The 22103-nt window shown below is 45.3% G+C and overlaps 1 protein-coding gene across 2 annotated transcripts in view; it reads left to right on the top strand.

The window, feature by feature from the left end:
- The first annotated feature begins 16636 nt into the window (after positions 1 to 16636).
- COL15A1 (collagen type XV alpha 1 chain) overlaps positions 16637 to 22103 on the top strand; it is a 97552-nt gene continuing 92085 nt past the window's right edge. The window contains exons 1-3 of one of the 2 annotated variants that reach the window (XM_036888411.2): positions 16637 to 16770; positions 17023 to 17124; positions 17205 to 17290. In XM_036888411.2, the coding sequence (XP_036744306.2) occupies positions 17114 to 17124; positions 17205 to 17290 (97 nt within the window). In that variant the 5' untranslated portion in view covers positions 16637 to 16770; positions 17023 to 17113. Of the gene's footprint in view, positions 16771 to 16854; positions 17125 to 17204; positions 17291 to 22103 lie in introns of those variants that run through there. The other variant, XM_036888412.2, reaches the window with a different exon arrangement.

The following is a 22103-nucleotide window of genomic DNA, read 5'->3' on the forward strand; positions in this document are numbered from 1 at the left end:
GGCCCACCGGTTGCTTCACCCTCATTCCAGCTCTGCAAAAGATAGTGCTAAACACTCTGCTTGCATGATCCTCAAACAACCCTATAATGGTAGGTGCTATTATCATTCTTATTTTTCAGATGAGGAAACAGGATCAGAGTGGTGAAATGACTTACCCAAGTAATAAGTGGCACAGCTAGCATTGTAAGCAAAGTGTGTTCACACTCCGTCTGTGCTTTTTAACTCTATGGGTCAGACTCTCCTGGAAGATTAGTTAAAACACTGATGGCTGACCCCACCCCAGAATTTCTGAACCAGTGGGGCTGCTGTGTAGGCAGGAGAATATGCTTTTCTAACAAGTTCCCAGGTGACACTGATGCTGCTGGTCTGGGGACCCAACTTTGCGAACCACTGTGCTATGTCATACTTCCTCCTCTGTGGCTCTGGCTCATCAGATCTCAGGGGCACAAAGATGCCGAGTGTGCAAAAGAGAAATCTGAGAAAACACTGCCAGATCCCTCTGGCTTGTGAAAATAAAGAAAGCACCAATTTCCCAGGACTGACCAAGAGTTTCCATGTCATCCTACATGTGTTGGAGCCCCAGCCCATTCCAAAGTGCTTCACATGGAATCAATGAGCAGCTATGAGTTGAATAAGGGGATGAACTGACCAGTCATGATGGGACCTCTGTGGGGACTTACTCATCTGAAAAGAATGCCTGACATTTATTCTGAAAGACGTCTTTCTATAGACCCTCAATCCTTGCAGTACAAAATGGCATTTTTCTAAATGTGTTTTAATATGTTTCAAATGTTTTCTAATTTATTCTTAGGCATCTATATCAGACAGACATAGTACATCAAAATTTTCAAGCTTTTGAACAAGGGCCACTGCACAATAACAGAGTGGGGGGAGAAAACCAACACAGAGCTATTCACCATGTTATAAAAAAAGCAAACTTAAACCAGGCTTGGCAAAATCGCCAAGCTCGAAACATGTGACAACATTCCAGAGTTGACCCTAGTGTCCAAGGGGTTAAATTTTTCTTTAATCTTTCAAATCTTTGGACCCTAAGGCCCCCATCCAGCTATTCTTGGCTCTGAAGTGAAATAAGGAAAAAGCTGATTTTATTCATTCACTGATCTTTATCATGAGTATCACAAGTCCCCATGGCAGGAATTCTCAGCCCTGCTGCACACTGAAGTCAACTTGGAGAGCTTCTAAAGAGCCCTGTATTCTGGCCACATCAGACCAAGCACAGCAGATCCCCTGGGGGTGGGGTCTGGTAGGAGCCTTTCTGAAAGCCCCCAGACAAAGCCAGGGCAGCCAGGGCTGAGAAAGTCCTATTCCAGAGATAGTGAATTATCAGTGAATCCCCTCAGCCTTCTCCCAGACAATAATGCTTCTGAATCCTGAATATCTCCCTTGGGGTGAGACCCTTGCTTAGAATATGGAGACAGCTGCTGCCCGGGGCTCTGAACGGAGTGGGGATGAGTGGTAAGGGAACTCCTATTTGTTAGAGGTCTTCCTGATGCCAGCCTAGTCCCATCTACTTAGTCTCCCTGTGCGGCAGGTATTACTACCTTCACTTTGTAGAGGACACTCTGCCCGTCAGAGAGGTGAAGGGACTTGCCCAAGGTGATGCAGCTGGAATTTAAAGCCAGGCTTATCTCCTTCCTTTTTAGGAAAGAATAGAGAGGCTGAGTCCCTGTTACAGCCACAGATTGCTCCCTCCAATCACAGGGAGCCCCTCCTTCTTAAGGCAGCCCCTTCCATCCCTCCCACCTGGACCCCTATGCCCAGCCTGGTAAACATGACCTCCCCAGTTCTGAGGCCCCTTGCCACTCTAGCTATAGGCCAGGGATGGGTCAGCTCCCTTATCCCGTTCCCCAGGACCTGCTATTGGGTGGGGGATGACAAGGGCCCGGCTGGGCTTCTCTCCAAGATTCTGGCTTCTGGCATCCCCTCCCTTTCTGTGCCCTGACCAATAATCAGCCACTCAGTCAGCAGCAGCTGTCGTCCCCATGTCCACTCACAGAACGGGTCTGGGCGACCTGATCAAACATGAGAGGAAGCTGTGCTTTACCACTGCTCCTAATATATGCACAACACACAACGGCCTTTCTGCCCCAAGTAGGCATGTGATACTGTGATTTATGATAAGAAATATGTATTTGGTCTTCACCCCCATTTCTGGCAAAGAACTGCTAAAACCCTTGAAATTTCCTGTGATGAGAGGAATAAGGTTATTTTTTATGTTAATGAGGTAGCTTTTGGTCCAGCACCTAATGATGGGGGCTTGTTACCAGTGAAGCCAACATGTGGTTAGAGGGTCAGAACTTTCACCCTTACCTCTGGACTTCTGCAAAGGGGGCAGGGGCTGGAGGCTGAGTTTCATCACCAGTGGCCATTGATTAATCAATCATGCCATGAATGAAGACTCCATAAAAACCCAAAAGGATGTGGTTCAGAGAGCTTCCTGGTTGGAGATTTGGGGAGAACGGCACATTCCCTGAGGGTGTGGGAGCCCCTAGCCCCACACCCTTTCCCCATCCCTTACCCTATGTATCTCTCCCATCTGGCTGTTTCTGAGTTCATTTTATAATGAACCAATGATCTAGTAAGTAAAATGTTTCTCCGAGTTCTGTGAGCTGCTCTAGCAAATTAAACCCCAGGAGAGCACCGTTGGAACCTCCAGTCCATAGCCAGTTGGCCAGAAGCTCAGGTGACAACCAGTGAAGTGGGAGTTGGGAGGTAGGCAGTCTTGTAGGACTGAGCCCTTAACCTGTGGGATCTGATGCTACTCTGGGTATCAGAGGTCAGAATTGAGTTGAACTGTAGGACACCCAGCTGGTGTCAGAGAATTGCCTGGTGGTGTGGGAGGAAACTTCCCCCATCAACACACCCACACCCCCTCACTGGAAGTCTTAAAGGTATCCAACAGTTTCAAGTGGGTGTCTCAGTGGAGCCTCAGAACACCATGGAAGGTAAAATCTTTATCCCTGGTTAATGGCTGACGATGAGACTCTGAGAGGGCACAGGGCTCAAAGCAGCCCATCTGGGACCAGCACCAGGTCCCCTGTTTGTAAGGACCTGCTTAGGTTTCTAAGACCCCCACTGGTCACCAGGTCAGGCCTTCCTCATCTCCAGAATCCTCATCACCTCCTTTCAAGACCACCATCAGAGTCATCCTTCCAAGGCACTGCCGGGCTTGCCCCTTCATTCAACAACCTTAGGGGACATTGAAAAAAAACCCTTTTTATTATGGGAACTTCCAACAAAATGCAGAAGAGAACAGTGTAATACCACCATCTATAACTACCAACTTGTTCATCTCCTTTTATCTTTACTACACCCACTGCTCCCATCCCTCCATATGTTTTAAAAGCAAATCCCAGATATCATATCATTTAATCTGTGAACTTTTCTATATGTATTTCTAAAAGATAAAGCTTTGCAAAATAACCATAATACCACTATCACCTTTAACAACATAGACAATATGTCCTTAATATGAACAAAAGTTCAGGGTTCAAATTTTTTCCTAATGTCTCTTAAATGTCATTACAATTCACTTATTTGGATAAGGATCAAAATAATGCCCATAAATTCCAATTGGTTGACAAGTTTCTTGAATCTCTTTAAACCTTTAGATTCCCCTACTTCTTGTGTTTTTTTCCTTATAATTTATCTGTTGAATAAAACTGGCCATTGTCCTGTAGGCTCTGTCTCACAGTCTGGATTTTGCTGTGTGCATCCCCCATGGTGTTTAACAAGTTTCTCTGTTCCTCATGTCTTGAAGAAAAAAAATATAAAAGGAAAAATAATGACCTAATAATACATTACCCTAATAAAACTGTTTTTAATCCCTATCTATTCCTTTCTGATCCCTATTTCATGCATATAACTTTTTGTGTATTTTTGACACCACATTGTAAATGTTTTCCATGTTTCTATGTAAAGGTTTCATAATTAACATTCTTATTAGCTACTTACTATTCCAGAGTGGTGTTAATTAAACCTTAATCATTTTCCTGCAGTTGAACTCTTAGGTTTCTTTCTATTTTTGTCACTCTGATGGATAACAGTAAATCTCTCATGTCTCTGGTATAATGATTTCTTTTGGATAGATAGATGCCCAGGTGTGAGACAGAGGGGCCAAAGTGGATGAATGATTTTATGTATTCTATGCACACTGTGAAGGTGACTTCTCAAAGTGTTGAACCAAGTTACATCATCACCAGCACTGTACACATGAACTCCATCTCCATCCCTTTGTTTATGCTGCTTCCGCCCTGCAATTTTCCCCCCAATTAAAGTGTTTGTAAAATGATGCTGTGGTAGACCAGAGATCACCACAAACTCTTTGCTGTCTCTCCCGTTGAGAGATGGAGTCTAATTCCCTCCTCTTGAACCTGGGCTGGCCTTCATGATTGTTTGACCAGCAGTATCTGGAGGAAGAGATATTCTGGAACTTCTGAGCTAGGTCGCAAGAAGCTTTGCAGCTTTTGCCCAGGTCTCTCCAACCACTTGCTCTAGGGTGCCGGCTACCACATAAGAGCTCCGACCGTGCTAAGGAGACTGTCATGCTAGAGAGGCCCAGTGGAAGAGCTGTGGTCAGCAGATCCGGCAGAGTCCAGCCTGCCAGCCTCCTCAGGCATGAAGGGGAATCCTGGGATCCTCTAGACTCATTTGCTAGGTAAGTACCACTGAGTATCCTCAGATGCCACCAAGAGCAAAAGCATGTCTCAGCTGCCTAAATTCCTGATCCTATGAAATACAATTAAACGGTACTTGTTTTAAGCTGCTAAATTTTTAAAGTTTGTTTTGCAAAAGTAGATAAGTGGAATGCTGCCTTTATGTCCTCCCACCCTCCTTTTTATATTGTGGTAAGAACTATGTCCCTCTGACTTACATTTTCAGTTTGCATTTTCCTGGGTATTTGGATTTGGACCTGTGAATTTTTTTATTCACCTTTGTAAATTGGCCTTATTTTGTCTCTAGGAGAGTACTGACTCCAGACAAGCTTACATAGCATGTCTGGAAGCCCGAACATCCAACTCCCCACCCACATGACTGCAACATGAGCTCTATGGGTAAAATTGTAATATTTCCAGAATATCTCGCCTGGCTTTAGTACATCTGCCTATCAATAGGTGTTCAGAGGTGGAAAGAAGTATGGCTTTAGTGTATTTGCATCATTCCTCGGGGGTGCAGAGAAGTTCATCTCTATATCAATGGGTAGTTACCTGCGCAAGGAGGGCTTATCTACCTGAGAGGTGAGGGGAGGGCCGGTTTTGCTGCTGCTGCAGCAGGAAAGAGAGAAGGCCCCAGACTGAAGTTTGTAAGCAATAAACGGATTTTAAACTTTATTTCTCCCTTTGACTAATTTCGGTGCTTAGAGGTATTTTGCCCCGGGATTTCCTTTCCCCTGACTTACAAGCTCCCACCAATGAAATTTCTACCTGAATGACCTTGAAGTTCCTTCCCATTCTTTCATGATTCTAAGTGTCCTGAGTGGTAGAGGGAGAAAATTAGATTGTTTCATATCTATTGAGTGCTACAGATGAAATAAAAATAGATACTCAGCATCATTTCAATGCTCTTTGACAAGAAGGCCCTTGTAAGTGGATCCATAGCAACCTGAAAACACGTTTCTGTAAAAACACAGAAATAAGAGAATCTTTAAACCCTAAATGATTTCTGCAGTAATATAATTTGGATTTTTTGCACCTTCAACAAACCGTATGTTTCTATTTGCTTTTTGCAAATTTTTTTTTATTAAAGTATCACTGATATTGAATCTTATGATGGTTTCACATACACAAAACAGTGGTTCAACAATCACCCATATTATCAGGACCTCACCCCCTCCATTGTGGTCACTGTCTATCAATGTAGTAAGATGTTATGGAGTCATTAATTGTCTTCTCTGTGCTGTTCTACCATCCCAGTGACCTACCCATACTGTGATTGTGAATTATTGCGCCCCTTAATCCCCTTCGCCTTCCCCTCCCACCCTCTCCAACCCTCCCCCTTTGGTAACCACTAGTCCCTTCTCAGTGTTTATGAGTCTACTGCTTTTTTTGTTCCTTCTGTTTTGCTTTGTTTTTATACTCCACAAATGAGTGAAATCATTTGGTATTTGTCTTTCTCTCACTTTTTTCACTGAGCATAATACCCTCTAGATCCATCCATGTTGTTGCAAATGGCAGGATTTCTTCTCTTCTTATGGCTGAATAATATTCCATTGTGTATATATACCATATCTTCCTTAATCCATTCATCTATTGATGGACATTTAGGTTGCTTCCATATCTTGGCTATTGTAAATAGTGCAGCAATAAACATAGGGGTGCGTATGTCTTTTTGAGTCAGGGGTCTTGTTTTCTTTGGGTAATTTCCTAGGAGTGGAATGACTAGGTCAAATGGTATTTCTATTTTAATTTTGTGAGGAAACTCCATATTGCTTTCCACAATGGCTACGCCAATTTACATTCCCACCAACAGTGTAGGAGGGTTCCCTTTTCTCTGCATCCTTGCCAACATTTATTGTTTCTTGTCTTTTGGAAAGTGGCCATCCTAACTGGTGTGGGTGATATCTCATTGTGGTTTTAATTTGCATTTCCCTGTTGATTATGCTTTTTGCAGATGTTTTATGTCTGTTTCATAAAATGTGAAAGCACTGTAAATTAATTGGGCAATAAGAAGAGCAGTTTCTCAACTTACCCCCTCAACTTCTGCCAACAATGTTTTCTTCCTACTTGAAGCACTAATAGCATCTATTGCCTTTTCTTTTTTAGGGATTGAACTTTTTAAAAAATTAGAGATATAATTATATTACAAAAATTTGAAAACAAGGTAAAAATCCTTATGCCTACCACTTTGACATAGTGGCAACTATATTTTTATGTTCCTTTCCTGTTTTTACAAATCATGTGCATGCAAATATTTTTCCAGATTTTTTTTACCCCCTACTTTATCTTAAGTAGTTTCTATGTCCGTCATAAACTTCATACCCATCATTTTTAATGGTTATAGAATATTTCTTCAAGGCTTACACTATAATTTACTTTACCATCCTCCCTCCTCTTTTTGAATATTTGGGCTGCTTCCAGTTTCTCACTAAGCAACTCTTTGATGAATATTTTTCTGCATATGGTTTTTCCATATTTCAGGGTATTTTCTTAGGCGAGATTCCCAGAAGGGGATTATTCAGTCAAAGTGTATGAACATTTTTATGGCTTCAAAGTATCTTTTGAAGAAGGTAGGTGTTCCATTTCATGAGGTCCACAAAGATAAAAGGAAATTTGGCTTCAAAAAGTTCCTTGTAACACATGTTATGTAAAAATTTGGGCAAAGAGCTGCTCTGATAATTTTCTAAGTCATTAAAGATTGCTCTTTTCAATTAAAAAAATTAGGTTACTTTTCATTTCATTTGTTCTTGATGAGAGTCTTTTCTGAGATGTTTTACACTTTTGAGCCTTTCTAGAAAGAACCCACAGAGCACAATTTAACCTTTTCTTGATAACTTACAAGATCAGTATAACCATGAGCCATTTCCCTGGGCTAATCCCTGAGCACTTTCAGGAATTTCTGAGCTGGAGAGGCTACTTGCTCCGTTACAAAACAGCCGCAGACTAGAAGTGCCTGTGGAGGTCTCTGCCTACCTCTAGTTTCACGGCTCTGCACCCAAGTGGCTGGTGGCTTCTAGCATGCTGCTGCCTTCTCAGGCACCGTCTTGTCTGGCTGGAGACACTAACGTCAGCTCCAACCTGTCCTCACAGACCACAGGCACCGCTTGGAACTGGGGTTCTGAGGACTGAACCTGACCTAATACCACATCAGCAATAGTCCCTCTTGGTCAGTATTATGTGTGAAGCACAAATATTGAGGTAGCAAAACACCTCTGTTGGGATTGCCCTGGACTCACCTTGTCATTAGAAATCTGCCTCTCCCGCAGGAGTGCCTTGTCACTATTCATGTGAGGGTGAAACACCCTCAGCTGCCTTTTCCTGTGTTACCTGGATAGCAGGTGGGTGGCCAGACTTGTGAATAGAGCCTGGCACCTTTCTGAGGTGGTGGAGTGAAGTGGAATATGAAGTTAGGACACCCAAGTTCAAGGTGCAGCTCTGCCCTTCATTAGCCTGCTGACCTTGGTAGCCGCTCAGCCCCTCTGAGTTCTGGTTCTCCCATCTGTGAAATGGGGATAAGATGAGCCCTGCCACCTCCGGGTGGCTGTGATGACCCCGTGAGATAAGTGGTGGGGAAGCAGAAGGCTGCCACATGTGTGTGTTGTCATAATCTTGTTTAGATTGTAAGAACACAGACCTGCTCAGGCCGGCACAAGCTGATGTTTTATTTTGTCAGCTTTTCGGTGGGGAAACATATGAAGTCTCACATGTCATTAAGAATGGGAGCCTGGTAGGGCAGGGCTCCCCAAGGCCTGGAGTGGTGGGGGGAGGGTTTGAGGAGCCATCTGGTCCCTTGGTGGCATGGGGCTCCTGTGGAGAGTGTGGTGCTTGCTCAAGGGCTCTACGTGAGAAAACACTGAGTCACAAATCCGGAGAGCAGAAAAAGTATAAGCCAAGATAGGGAGGGACTGTCCATGGGAGGTGGGGGGCACAGACAGGCAGGGGGAGGGCTACATTTTCTTAAAGTAGTCTTTCCAACCATTTAAAGTAATATGTTGATATGATGGTTGGTATGGGTGTGGTAAAAAGAAGAAAGGAAGCAGTCAGAAGAGGGAATTGGATTATTTAGTTTGTGAGTGACCAGTGATCAGGAGGTGGTCAAAAGTGGCCAGTCAGCCCATCAAGCAGTGTCACGGGCCCTGGCCCTGCCCTCCACCTCCTGGCTGGCATCTGTTCTTGCACTTCGGCCATATTAGAATTGGGACCTTTGGAACTGGTTTGGAGAACCAGGTTGCCCATCTGACATAGGCTCCAGGCTGTGGTTCAGAGAGGATGAGAAATATATTCTTAATGACTTTTGGCCTAATTCAGGGTCCTCAGCCCACCCCCACCCCACTCCTACTCTGGCTGCTTCCACTGTCCACTGTGATGCAAGAGACTTTGAATGGGTTGATCCATCCCTTCCCGCTGTGGGGAAATGCAAAACACATGGAAGGTCGGCCTCCGAGCAGGACCCTGCAAGAGCCACATGCCTTAGCAAATAGATAATTGCTTGTCTCTCTTGGGCATCTGGTTTGGGGAAACAGAGCAAGACTAGTTTAGCTCATCCAGGTCATTGGGGCTTTCACTTTAGCCCTGAGATTTTAAGTCAAGTAGCATGGGTGAGAACAAAGAAATGATTCCTCCAGTGAGATTCATTCTGTTTCCACCCAATGGTGCTGACTAAGGGTTTTGAAATGATCACACTTAATATATGGGTCATGACCCATTTGTACATCATGAAATGTATTTAATGGATTTTGATCAGCCTTAAAAAATTTTTTTTAATCCAATGGAACAGAACAGAATAGAGAAACATCTGCGTTCATTATGTATAGTAAGGGCAAGTATGGCTACATGAAACTCTTGTCCCAAAAGTGTGTGTTTGTGGACTTGGGAGACCAAGGGCCTTGGTCAAAAACAATTTGAAAGCCACAATCTGCTAGCATTTCTCAGTGGGGCACAATTGGCATTTGTGCTGGGATATTACTTCTTTATTGTGTAGCCTGCTTCTTGCACTGCAGAATTTAGCATCCTTGGTCCCTGCCTGCCAAGTGCCAGTAGCTCCCCATTCATTGTGCCAAATTCTAAACACCTCCTAGGAGTGCCACTGACCAAACCCTTGAACCTATAGGGTCAAGGACGGAGGAAACTGCAACCTGTTGCTGATCTAAAACAAGTCAAGCCCAGCAGAGGTGGTAGGCAGCATGGCATATAAGGATAAAGAGAGAGAGGCTGTGTTTTTTGTAAGTTGTACTGCTGGCCCCACTCGAAAGCAACGTGTGGCCCTGCCATTTGGGGATATCAGTCCTTAATCAGTGATAAAGCTCCTATCACTTTGGACAGATTTCGTGTCCTGTTCTCTCTGGACGATAAAAGAATACATTTATCATCTCTCATCCATCTTGAGACAAAAACAGCTGTTGACCCTAGTGCCTCCATATTCACCACACCATTCTTTTTGGGGAAGTGACAGCTGTTAGCTGGTGTATTGGTAAGGGGGTTGAGGTAGGGTGGAAGGCAGGCAGCCCCCAGGTGTGGGGTTTGCCCACATCCTCTTTGATAGGCCTCCTTCTCTAGCCAAATAGTATCCAGGGAATTCTCCAGTTGTCCCATTTCTTTAAATCAGAGACTGATTGGACTGGGCTTGGGATCAGGTGCAAGGTCCCTTTTAGCTTTGGGCTGCTTTCTCTCCAAATTCTTGGATCCTAAAGGCCTTAACTCAATAAAACACATGATCTCTTGCTCTTTCAAGGGTGTGGTGAGTGGGAAAATCCATCCAAGAGAGCTCTTGGCAGTCTAACTAGAGACTGCAAATGCATCACTATGGGGAGTTATATTTGAATGGGAAAGTGTTCTAATGCAAAATGTCCTAATGCACGACAGAATTCAGGAATCAAGTGCCATGAGAAATAAAGATGTGACACTTGATGCCAACAGCAATGAGACCTCAGTATACTTATGAGGGACCAGAGGAGCTTCTCAAGCGCCAGGTCCCAGGTTCTGCCTGCAGACATTCTGATTTGGCAGGCATTCGGTAGAGACTCAGAATCAGCACTTTTAGCATTCTCTCCACAAAAGGATTCTGATGCATGTGCGCCACAGGTTCAAAAATACTGGTCTGGACTGTGGCTGACTAATGCTGATTGGCAGAATTAAAACCTTAGCATTTAGCATTTAGCAAATTGTGCAGAGACTTCAGAACATGACATAAGAATGAAGCATTTCTGATTATTATTCTGATTTGTAATGGTCTTAATTATGAATGTATGGGGGAACTGGGCAGGAGCCCCAAAAGGCAGAGAAAAGAGCACTGGGCAGGTGCAGGACTATTTGGCTCTGGCTTTGCCCTGGATTAACTGTGGCCCCGGGCAAGCCCCTGCCTTTCACTGGGCATGAGTGGAGGCTGGCTGGACAATCTCTGAGCAGTCTTCTAGATCTGATACTCTGTGACTACAAATCTGGGCCTTTTATTTATATTAGACAAAATCACTAAATAATAAAATAGAAAAATGCTTAGTGAGTGCTACATGCCTGAGTCATTTAATTTGATGCACTCAGTCACTGTGTTATTATAACTGTTTTCTCAGTTCGTGACCCTTGAGGCATGGAGAAGTTAAGTCACTTTCCTGAGGCCACACAGCCAGTATTGGATAGCCCATGAATTCAAACCTATACAGTCTGATTTTGGATGCTCTGTGCTGCTTGTATGTCAGATGTTGGATGGACTCCTCTCTGCCTATTGGAAATGACTTTTGCCTGCCCCCATTCTGTCACTTTTGGAAACCTGAAGTCATTCTCAATATCTAAGCAAATTCTCAGAAGCTGAAGTTCTCACACTTACCTCTGATGCTGAGCTCTCATTTGTGCTAAGTTCTGATTACAGCTCATCAGAACATCCCATGTGCATAGCCTTTGTTCTGTTCTGTTGACCAAGATACGGAATTCATCTCTCAGTTGATACTCATAAAACCCCATTTTCACAAAACATTTGTGTGTTTGGTAAACTTAATCAAAGGCTTCTGTTGTTGCTGGGGGAAGGGGACTGGCAGGAGGGATTTCCACTGCTGGAATGCAAACAGCTCCAAACCGTACATTGGGTTTATGATTTCAGATGTCCTGGGGCCATACCCACACCGGAAATGTTTCACTAGCTACTTCACCATACAGAACTTCCAGCTGCTATCTTGATGGTGCTTATAAGCTCTTGCTTCTCTGTCTTAACCTGAGTTTCAGAAAGCAGAGCCTGAGGCCAATTTCTGTGCTCCCTTGTTAAGGAGTGGAATCCCAGGAATGAGGGGAAATGAGGCAGAGAAGGAGGAAGAGTCAATGAGAGGCATTAGATGGTTGATGATTCGGTCTGCTGAGACCTTCTTCTGAGACGCCTATACACAACTTTCTCAGGACAGCACATCTGGGAGAAGTAGGGAGGAAAAGGCATTTGCTGGCTGAGTCCTAGGATCCCCATGTTCTGATCTCATTGTAAACAATTTAGACCAGCTTTGGTGACCTGAAGCTTCCTCTTGGCTATTTCTACAACCTTGCATTAAATGGAAGGAAATCACTTAAACCCTCAAAACACAGTCTGGCAGGAGGCAAAATGCCTTGCTTGGCATCCTGCCCCCATTCCTCCCACATGAGCAGTTGGAACCATTTGGATCCCCTTCAGCTCCCAGACCTGCCACCCTCCCTGTTCTCTGTTCTCCATCAGCTTGAGTTCACAGTTCCCACTTCCAGGTCAACTCCAAAATGAGAGCCCTAGTGTCTTTGAACATGGCCTGGCTTCCCTGGTGAAGTAGGTACAAAATTAACAATACTAACATGCATCTATTTCCAATTATTTTTAGGGGAGAAATGTACTTTGGGGGCTTTCATCTTTGGATTCCACTGAATTGGATACTATCAGACACAGCAAACCAAGAAACTATGAACAGTGCACATAGGATTTCTACCAGAGTAAGGGAATCTGGTGCCTTATGCATACAACTTTTCCTCTACTAACAGTGGGGTTACATTCTGATAAACCCATCATAAGATGGAAATATTGTCAAGTAAAAAATGCATTTAATATACCTAACCTACTGAACATCACAGCTTAGCCTAGCCTATTTTAAACATACTCAGAACACTTACATTAGCCTAGCATTGGACAAAATCATCTAACACAAAGTCTATTTTATAAGTGTTGGATATCCATGTAATTTATGGAATACTGTATTGAAAGTGAAACACAGAATGGTGCTATGGGTACAGAATAGTTGTGAGTTTCTTGGTTGTTTACCCTCGTTGATTGCTTGAGCACCAAGAGAGTATATCCTACTGCCTGTTCCTAGCCTGGGAGGAGATCAACATTAAAAATTAGAAATACAGTTTCTATTGTATGCATATCACTTTTGCACTATCATAAAGTTGAAAAATCATAAGCTGAACTATTGTCAGTCCGGGACCATCTGTATGTAACCTGGATTGATATATTGGACCACAGTTATGCCCACCAATCAAAATGCAACTAGGCCTTCAGCCCTCAGGTAACATATATAACTTAGGGGGACCAAGTTTGTTTCAAAATGGCATCTTTTCATTTTTTCAAGGTAGATATATCTTATTTATATATTAAATATGTAGCTATATATATTTTTTTAACCCATTTTTAACAGAGACATGATTACTCAATCTATTTTGCTTTTTTTAAATAAGGAAAGATAGGGTTACATTGCATATAATGGCAGATTTCTTAACTTTGATGTTGGGGAACAATAGGGAGTGGTGGAAACTATGGCAAACTGGAGAACATTGACTTAACTGAAGACAGCAGCCCTTTTCAATGTCACCACTCAGTTGTTGGCACAGGGAATGCAGGCCCCATGTTGTCAGGTTTTCCAAAAGTGTAAAAAGAAGCCAGAAATCTAGATTTTAATGTAAAATCTTATCAATTATTAATACTGCTGAATAATTTAATTTGGAGCTTGTAACAAAACATATCTGTAGACCAAACTGAGTCCATAGCAGCAGTTCTCAACCTCTGGATATAACTGTCAAACCATAGAACTATTATATAATCGTAGTTAATGTGGCTCTTTCTAAGCAATACAGAAATACAGTTACAAGAAAGTTATATTCTTAGTTGATATGGTACTTTATAAACAATAGAGAAATGTAAAACTAAGAAAACAAATTCCCTATGGTTAGTAATTCATAATAAAAAAGGTATGTTCAGCACAGAATGGCTGCAAATGGGAGAGAATTCATAGTCACTGAGAGTATAAACAGATGAAGAAAAAAGTGCAGAGCAGACAACTTTGTTAGAAAATACTTGGCTTTGTGTATTAGTTCCGCCTAGGACCATCCTAGCTCCAGAGCTGCTTTGGCTGCTGGAGCCTCAAACCCTTGAAGGCTGGGTCTGGGGTCTTGCCGCTCTCTTGCCAGTCACTCCTCTTGCCACAATATTGCCACCACCATTAACAGAGGCTGACATCTGATGAGCATTGTCTTGCATCAGACACTGATAAGTGCTTTATACCCCAGTAACACCTTGCATCCTCCCAACAACCTAGAAAGGAAGGAACCTCTGTCATCCTCATTTTGCATATTTACCCACATTTCACATAGTCCATAAGTAACTGAGCCAGGTTTCACTTAGACCATGACCCCAGAGCCCAGGTTCATAATTCCTACCTTCTCTGTGACCTCTTGCTTGTTAAGAGGTCTTTCCAATGACAGGAACTTCACCTCCTTTAAGGATCCCCTGACTCCATGTGAGCTCAGCAGCATTTGAAGAACTTGCCCATTCTTTCCTTCTCTTGTGTGTTCTTGGCTTTGGGACTTATGAATCTGTCACATACTGGATAGTTGACTTGGTAAATTGTATGTCTTCTCTGGACCTCACTTTACCATCAATAAAATGGGGACAGGAGGGAGATCAGGTTTCATAGGGGTCCCCTCTCCAGCCCAAAGAGTTCTTACCCATTTACTGCTTGGGTGTGCATCCCTCTGAGTATTGCCTTCTCCTCCCTCCTGTTTGCCCAGACTCTGCAGACCCCAGAGCCTGGGATAACTTCACTCCCATCTTGAAGCTTCACTTGCCTTCTCCAGGCCATGTGGATTTCTTCCTTTTCTGAAGACTGCATTAATCCCAGACACGACTCTCACATCTGTGCAACACTTTACAGGGGAGAGCACTGGGGCACGCAAGTTTTCTCAAGAGACTCACAGTCATCCACCCACATCAGGATCATTGCATCCATTATATAGATGAAGAAATAAAAATCAGATAAGGGCAGGATTTGCTCAGCTTCACTCTACAGCCAAGGCCAGAACTGGGCTGCAACCTGGCTCCCGACCTCCAGCAGAGCTCCCTGTGGCACCCTCACTGTCCGTGCTGGCATCAACCCTTTCACGCCTGAGTGCTCTGTGCCTCTAGTGCTGCTCTGCTTTTGATGGTGGGAAGGAGGTCTAATCCTCTTGTTCACAGACAGGTGGTATGATTGAGTGGCAAAGAGCATGGGTGTCAGCCCCTGTTATGCAATGCTAGGGCATGTTTTAAACCCCAGCTTCCTTGTCGGTGAAATGAGGATCAGTGCAGTGCCATCCTTCCAGGGCTAATGTGTACTCAATGACGTAACACAGGTAAGGTATCCCCTCCTTTTCGAATGTTCAAATTATGCCATTTCACTTTTATGAAAGACCTACATTAGTACATGTTTTCAGTAAGTGAAAGAAATCCGAAGAGGATTTTCACTTCTATGAAAAAGGCAAAAGGGAAAATACCGGTCAGCTTTTGTTCTCCAACATGGTTACAGGGTCATCGTGCAGCCCAAGCAGTGGCAGTGGCTCCACGAAGTTCTTTTCTGAGAACTACACTCAGCATCAAGCAGCCATAACTTTGAACTGTGTCTGTAGGCATCTGTGCTTTATCTCGATATACCTTGTGCATCCGTTAGCAAGATGTGTCCTAGAGTAGCAGAAAAGCCTAAGAGAGGTTATTTTTTGGGGTCTGAGAACACTCCAAAAGTTTTCCTTATAAATTAATGGTAATTGTTTATGCCATCCCAGCTTATGAAAGCTCTCTTAGGAATGCTCTACTTCCAGATAGAGGTGGGAAACCGGTAAAGCATTTAGCACAGGGCCTGGGACACAGTCAACACTCCATCAATGTCAGTTACCAGGTCCATCCCCATCCCATCTCCGTGGGGCTAACTGAAATTACCTCTTCACTCGGCAGACGGTGACTCACCTGCGGGAAATGAAATGAAGACAAGAACTACAGTCCACTGTGGCTGTATCGGGAAGACAGGTTCATCAGGAAGAGAGGCCTCTGAAGTTTGCCTGGCTACAGACCTGTCCAGGTCTCAGCTGGTTTCAGGGGTGCTGCCCCTTGCCTAAGGGACTTACACTACTTTGCCTGGTGGTAATTATCAAAATAAAGAGCTACCAAATGAGGGCTTAGGCAGTGCCCGGCCCTGAGCTTAGCTCTGTGGGGGTGGGGTACTTAACCCCCAGCCCCCACCATGGATCTGGGAGGCTGAGATGGGTCCTCTCTCCCATAGGACCACAGTGCCTGGAGTGGTGCCTCACCTAAGACGGCATTGCTTCATTCGTTCAGTGTTTATTAACATCTCTCACTACTATTTTAGGCAGAGAACAAAACAAATACTAACTCTTGTCCCCTTGGAGCTTACATACTGGTGGGGGTCCGGGGCAGAGGTGGGGCAGGCAAAGTATAGGGAGGAAAACCTTGAAATTGTAGATACTTAAAAACTATTAGGATGATCTTTGCTGCATTTATTTCTATCTGTCCCTTATACCCCTCAAAGGAGGCTGCTCCTGGGCATCCAAGTGGGTTCGCGTGTCAGGCGTGCAGGGCGGGGCACAGCAGTCAGCCGCTCAGTCCCAGCCGTGTGACTTTGGGGGCATTCGCTCCATCTCCCTGAGACTCAGTTTCTCCGTCCGATATTTAGGGAAATCACAGCGGTTGCAGCCTCCCTGGGCTGTTGAGAGAATTCCACTGGCGCGTGAAAGGAGGGCACTCTGCCTGCGGGACAGGGACCGACAAGAGGGCTGGAGGGAGCCGCGTCCCGCTCACGCTGGCGGGCGCGGGCGTGCTTCTCTCGCGGGCTGCGTAAGTCCGCCCGGGTGGAGCGGCGGCGGGGAGCGCGCGTCCGTAGAAGGGGAAAGGGGCGTGGGGAGGCGGTCGGCGCGGCGGGGATCCCCAGGCGCGAGTGCCGCGCCGCTGCCCGAGGTGGGCGCGGCGCGGCGGGGAGCGCAGGGCGCGGCGGGGTCGGGTTTCAGAGCGCGGTGACTCAGGGCGCGGGCCGGGAGCCGGATCCTGTCCGCCGCTGCCACTGCCCAGCGCCGCCTTTGTTCGCTGCAGGAAGGGCGAGCGGCGGCCAGCGCGCAGCGCCCCTGCGCCCTCCGCGGAGCTCGGCGGCTCGGTGCCTTCGGGGGCTCGGCTGACCGGCGAGATGGCGCCGAGGTAGGACGCGTGTCCCCGCGCCCAGGTCCCCTCTGCGCCCCGCGCCGCCTCACCTTCTCTCCCTTGGCCACTTCTTGCAGGAGGAGCGGGCAGACCTGGCGCCTGCTGTTGCTGATTTCAGTCTCAGCGCTTCTCCCCGCTGTCACCCGGCCCCGAGCAGCGACAGGTAGGCGACCGGCCTGAGGGTGGCACCGGCTGTCTTCGGCGCCCTGGGGAAATTGATTTTGGCGGCAGGCGCAGCAGCGGTGCGTGCCTCATTCCTGGACATAAAAGGGAGTCCTGGCCGCTCAGTGCGCACCAACGGCGCTGCCGCAGCTCTCTGGTTAGTGCAAGAGGGCTCGAGGAGCGCAGCCGGGGCGGTGGGGCGCTGTCTGGGTACCTGAGGTGTCGCGGCTAGGCATTGCCCCTCCATTTCTGGGCAGAGAGGGACTTTGGAAGCACAGTGACAGCGCCAAGCCCCGACGGGTCAATTAGCCCGCGCTCAGCCAGCGTGCGTGCCGACCATGGTACGGGCAGGTCTGGCGCCCTCTCAGCACACAGGTGCGGAAGCATGACTACCAGCAGACACCTGGCGCCTTTGCCTTGCAAGAAATAACGGGACTGAATTGCCCTATACTTAACTTAGCCCTGAGTTACCTAGGCCGTACAATCCCTCGTGGGCAGTGGTGCCATGCGTGATGGGAAGAGTATGGGCTGGGAGCCAGGTGATCTGGGCTTCTGTTTCCTGGGCCTCACTTTTCCCACCAGGACCCAGAGGAGTTGGAGGACTAGTGGGGTCTGAGTTAAAATAGATTTTGCTTAAACTGTGTTGAGGCTGCAGGGGCTTGGCTTGTGGCTGAGTTAGGTGCCTTGGGCAATGAATTTCACTTCTCTGTGCCTCAGTTTCCTCATCTGAAAAAGGGGAATAATTAAGCCACCTTTCCTCCTAGGGATGCTGTGGAAATTAATAGAGATATTTGAAATAATATGCTTTCCATCCCTTTGCACATACTAGGTACAAAATAAGTGATAGAAAGTACCAGTTAAACCTTGCAATAGCTGTGTTAGAAACAATGCAGACATTTTTACAGAAGAGGACATTGAGGATGAAAGAGGCTTAGGAAATGCCCCTTCAGAAAGGCAGGACTTAAGCCCAGATCTCGAGCCCTGTGCTTCCTTACTCAGCCCTTTCCCCATGCAGTTCTGCAGGAGAACTACCCTCTCCAAACAGTAGTCTCTGACTTGTGGATTTGTACATAGCCTCAGTAGAATAAGAGTGTGGGGAAAGGGAGGGACACATCTGTCCCTCTGAAGGAAACAGGATTGAATGGGCAGCCTTGGTTAACTCTTTGTGTGCTGGAGGAAGCCTGGGACAGCCCAGACCATTGTCTCCTTGGGAGCAAGACCCAAAGGCAATGACAGTTTTTCCTGCCAGAATGTTCAGCCTGGCACTTCTGCAAATCAAAGGGCAGCTGGAGCACAGTTTTGGCTTCTCAGCACCATGGCCATGTCGGAACATTGCAATTTTGCATGTGATATAGGCTGCTGCCAGCTCAGCGGCGCGGGCAGCTTCAGGGTCCGTGGCCTTTTGTGAACTTCGCTGCAATCTTCACCTCCAAAAGGAAGAGGGCTCCAGGGAAAGAAACTTCTGTGTTTCTTTCTCCTCCTGCATTTATAGGCTGGAACCCTTAATGTGCAGTCAGGACTGTTGTTTCTAACACAGAGGAAGTCCTGTTCCCATCTATAATGTAAAAAGGGAGTGACAGGAAACCCTCAGCAGTTGAAAAGGGCTGGGAGAGGACCAGTTGCAACTCATGGGCATTCAGCATCCCTCTGGGACTGTGAAGAGAATCTTCTTAGACGCAGGAAATATCCCCTTGCAAACCAGATTTTGCATACAGTCTAATAAGGCTAAGCCTTATAAACCACATCATGTGGTCACACAGTGGTGTGAACACACTCATATTTCATTCATTCAGTCATCACAATTGCTCCAGAAAGTGTGGACTGGAATTGTTATTATCCCTGGGCTTCACATGAGGAAACCGAGGTCCAAAGTTCCAAGGCTTCTCAGCTCCTGAGGATTCCCCAGCCCAACCTATTTCAAGAGACCCTTGTCAGTGGGATCTTTGACCCCCCACATATATCCTTGTGCCCCTAATGGGTCATGGTTGAGTTAGTAAAGTCACGGTGTCATTGTAAGACCTGCTGTTTTAGGAGAGAAGAAGGTTGTTGTGGGGGCAGAGGCAGTGGAGCCGTAAGATAATAAAATGCTGATATGTACAAATTTACTTACCTTCAAACTGTTTTTTTGTGAAGCATAACATCCACTCAGAAAAGTGCACACACACAAAAAGTACAGTCCAATGATTTATCCAGAGCAAATATCCACATAGCCCAGGTGGAGAAGTAGGATGGCCCCAGAAACTCTGATGCCTTGGCTGTGATTATTCCCTGCCTCCTCTCAGAGGTAACCATCACCTTGGCTTCCATGGTGATCACGTCCTTATACTTTTAAAAATAACTTTAATACCTAAGCATGTATCTCCAAATTCTAAAGTTCCATTTTACTTGATTTTGAACTTCATACATGAAGAATGTCTTCTTTGCTGGGTAGCTTCTTTCACTGTATATTAAGTTTTGAGATTCATTTATGCTATTGCATGTGGCTGTAGTTAATTCATCTTCATTGCAGTATAATAGTCCACTGTTAATAGACCATATATTATTTATTCATATGTCACCAACACCATTTGTTTCCATTTTTGGCTGATGCAGTAGTGTGGCTCTGCATGTTCTTGTGCATGTCTCTTGGTGCACATGTGCTCACATTTCTGGGGGTTTTAGAACTAGACATGGAGGGCTGGGAGACAGTGTATGCACATCCACCCATGTGCAGACAATGCCAGCACATCTTCCACTAAGGCTGTACTGAGGTCATGGCTGCCTACCTGGCAGGAGAGTCCCCATAGTTTTGCATCCTCACCAGCACTTGGTCTTGTCACTTGGGCTGAATTTCCATCTTTTTAATGGGTATGTTACTGTAGTCTGAATTTATATTTTCTTAATTTTAAGTTCAGTATCTTTTCATATACTTATTGGGCATTTGAATATTCTAATTTACCTTTTTTTATCAAGGTGAAATTCACCTAACAGAAACTAGCCATTTTCATGCATACAACCTAGTGACCCTGAGTGCATTCACAGCGGTGTGCTGCTGTCTTCTCTTCCTGGTTCCAAACATTTCATCACGCCAGGGCAAACCCTGTTTCCGCCAAGCAGTCACTCCCCACCCTCCCCACTCCCACCACTCCAACCCCTGGCACCCACCAAACCATTTTCTGCCTCTGCGGACTTGCCTATTCTGGACATTTCCTGCCAAGGGAATCATATAACATATGACATTGTATGTCTGGCTTCTTTCACTTAGCATGTTTTCAAGGTTCATTCATGTTTTAGTGTGTGTCAGTACGTCATTCCTTTTTAGGCTGAATAATATTGCATTGTATGGATATACATATACATTATAAGGAAAACGGTTTATTTATATCTGTTCTGCCATTAATGGGGGCATTTAGGTTGTTTCCTCCTTTTGGCTATTACAAATAGCGCGGTTACGAACATTTGTGTATAAGGATTTGAGTATTTCTTCTCAGTTATTTTAGATATGTACCTAGCAGTCGGATTGCTGGGTCATATGATAATTCACGCTTCAGTTTTTTTGAAACTCCCCAACTATTTTCCTCAGTGACTGTGCCATTTCACACTTCTACTAGAAGTATACAAGGGTTCTGATTTTTCCAGATCTTTGCCAACACTTGTTATTCTCCGTCTCAGGGGGTATGAAATGATACCTCATTGTGGTTTTGATTGGAATCTCCCTAATGATCAGTGGTGTTGAACATCTTTTCATGGGCTTATTGGCCATTTGTATATCTGCTGTGGGGAAATTCTGTATTCTGATAATCAAAGAAGGTTCAGGTTTCCCCTGTAATCATCTTGCTCTTGCTCATGGCAGTCTGATATACTTTCCTGAGTGAGAGAAGAGTTGATAAGAGTTGTATCCGAATCTCCCATGTTGTCCTCCTGCCTTATTTATGCTTTGGCCTGTAATGAGCTAATATTGTCACATACCATTAGAAGCTGTGATGAATATAAATGACTATGGTGTTTTAATTACTGGCTAAATGTTTTGGTTTGCCTGAAGTTGGGAAAGCCTGTGGTAGCATCATGTCTCACTTGTGTGTGTTTTGCAGCAGAGTAAAGGCTGAAAACCCCTGGCACACTGAGCCACTCACAGCTCCCCACGTATAGTTGGGGTTTTTGCAGTCTCTGCCACTTTGCACAAGTTGTGAACTAATCTCCCTGTCTAGAGTACACTTTCTCACCCTCCTGTTCTCTTGAAGGCCTAATCCTACCTACCAACTTAAATGGCATTTCTTCCAGGGTGCCTTCCTGGGTCTCTCCAGCTGAGCTCTCTCATTGCTAAGCCCCACCGCCTTTCAGTGGCCTCTCTGGGCACCAGCCACTACCCCCTGCTCCCACCATACTGCCAATATATTTCTTCATCTCTCCTTCCCAGAGGAGCATCTGGAGGACACGGGTCGTGCCTCCTTTGTCCAGAGTTGGTCACTTGGGCTTTGGCTATTTTGTCATTATTATAAACAGTGCTGCTGAGAATGTCTTCAGAAAAGCAGCCTTTGTTTTCTTTTAGATTATTTCCTTTGACTAGATTACCCCCAACAGACTTGCCCTTCAAAGGACAGAACTAGTTGGTTAGTTGTTATGTATTTAGATGGATCTTTCATATATATAAATTTTATCATGCCACTTCCTAGTTTAATTGCTCTCAGTGGGTTCTCATAATGCCTAAGATGGAGACATGCTCCTCACCCCAGTGGGCCTTTTGTGGGCAGGCCTCTGCTTGCCTGCTGGTCTCCACTCATACTGAGCCCCTTTTGACCTGGTCTCATCCTGAATCACTGGCAGGTTTTGGAATG

Source organism: Manis pentadactyla, chromosome 3, assembly GCF_030020395.1.
Source record: "Manis pentadactyla isolate mManPen7 chromosome 3, mManPen7.hap1, whole genome shotgun sequence".
Taxonomy (NCBI): domain Eukaryota; kingdom Metazoa; phylum Chordata; class Mammalia; order Pholidota; family Manidae; genus Manis; species Manis pentadactyla.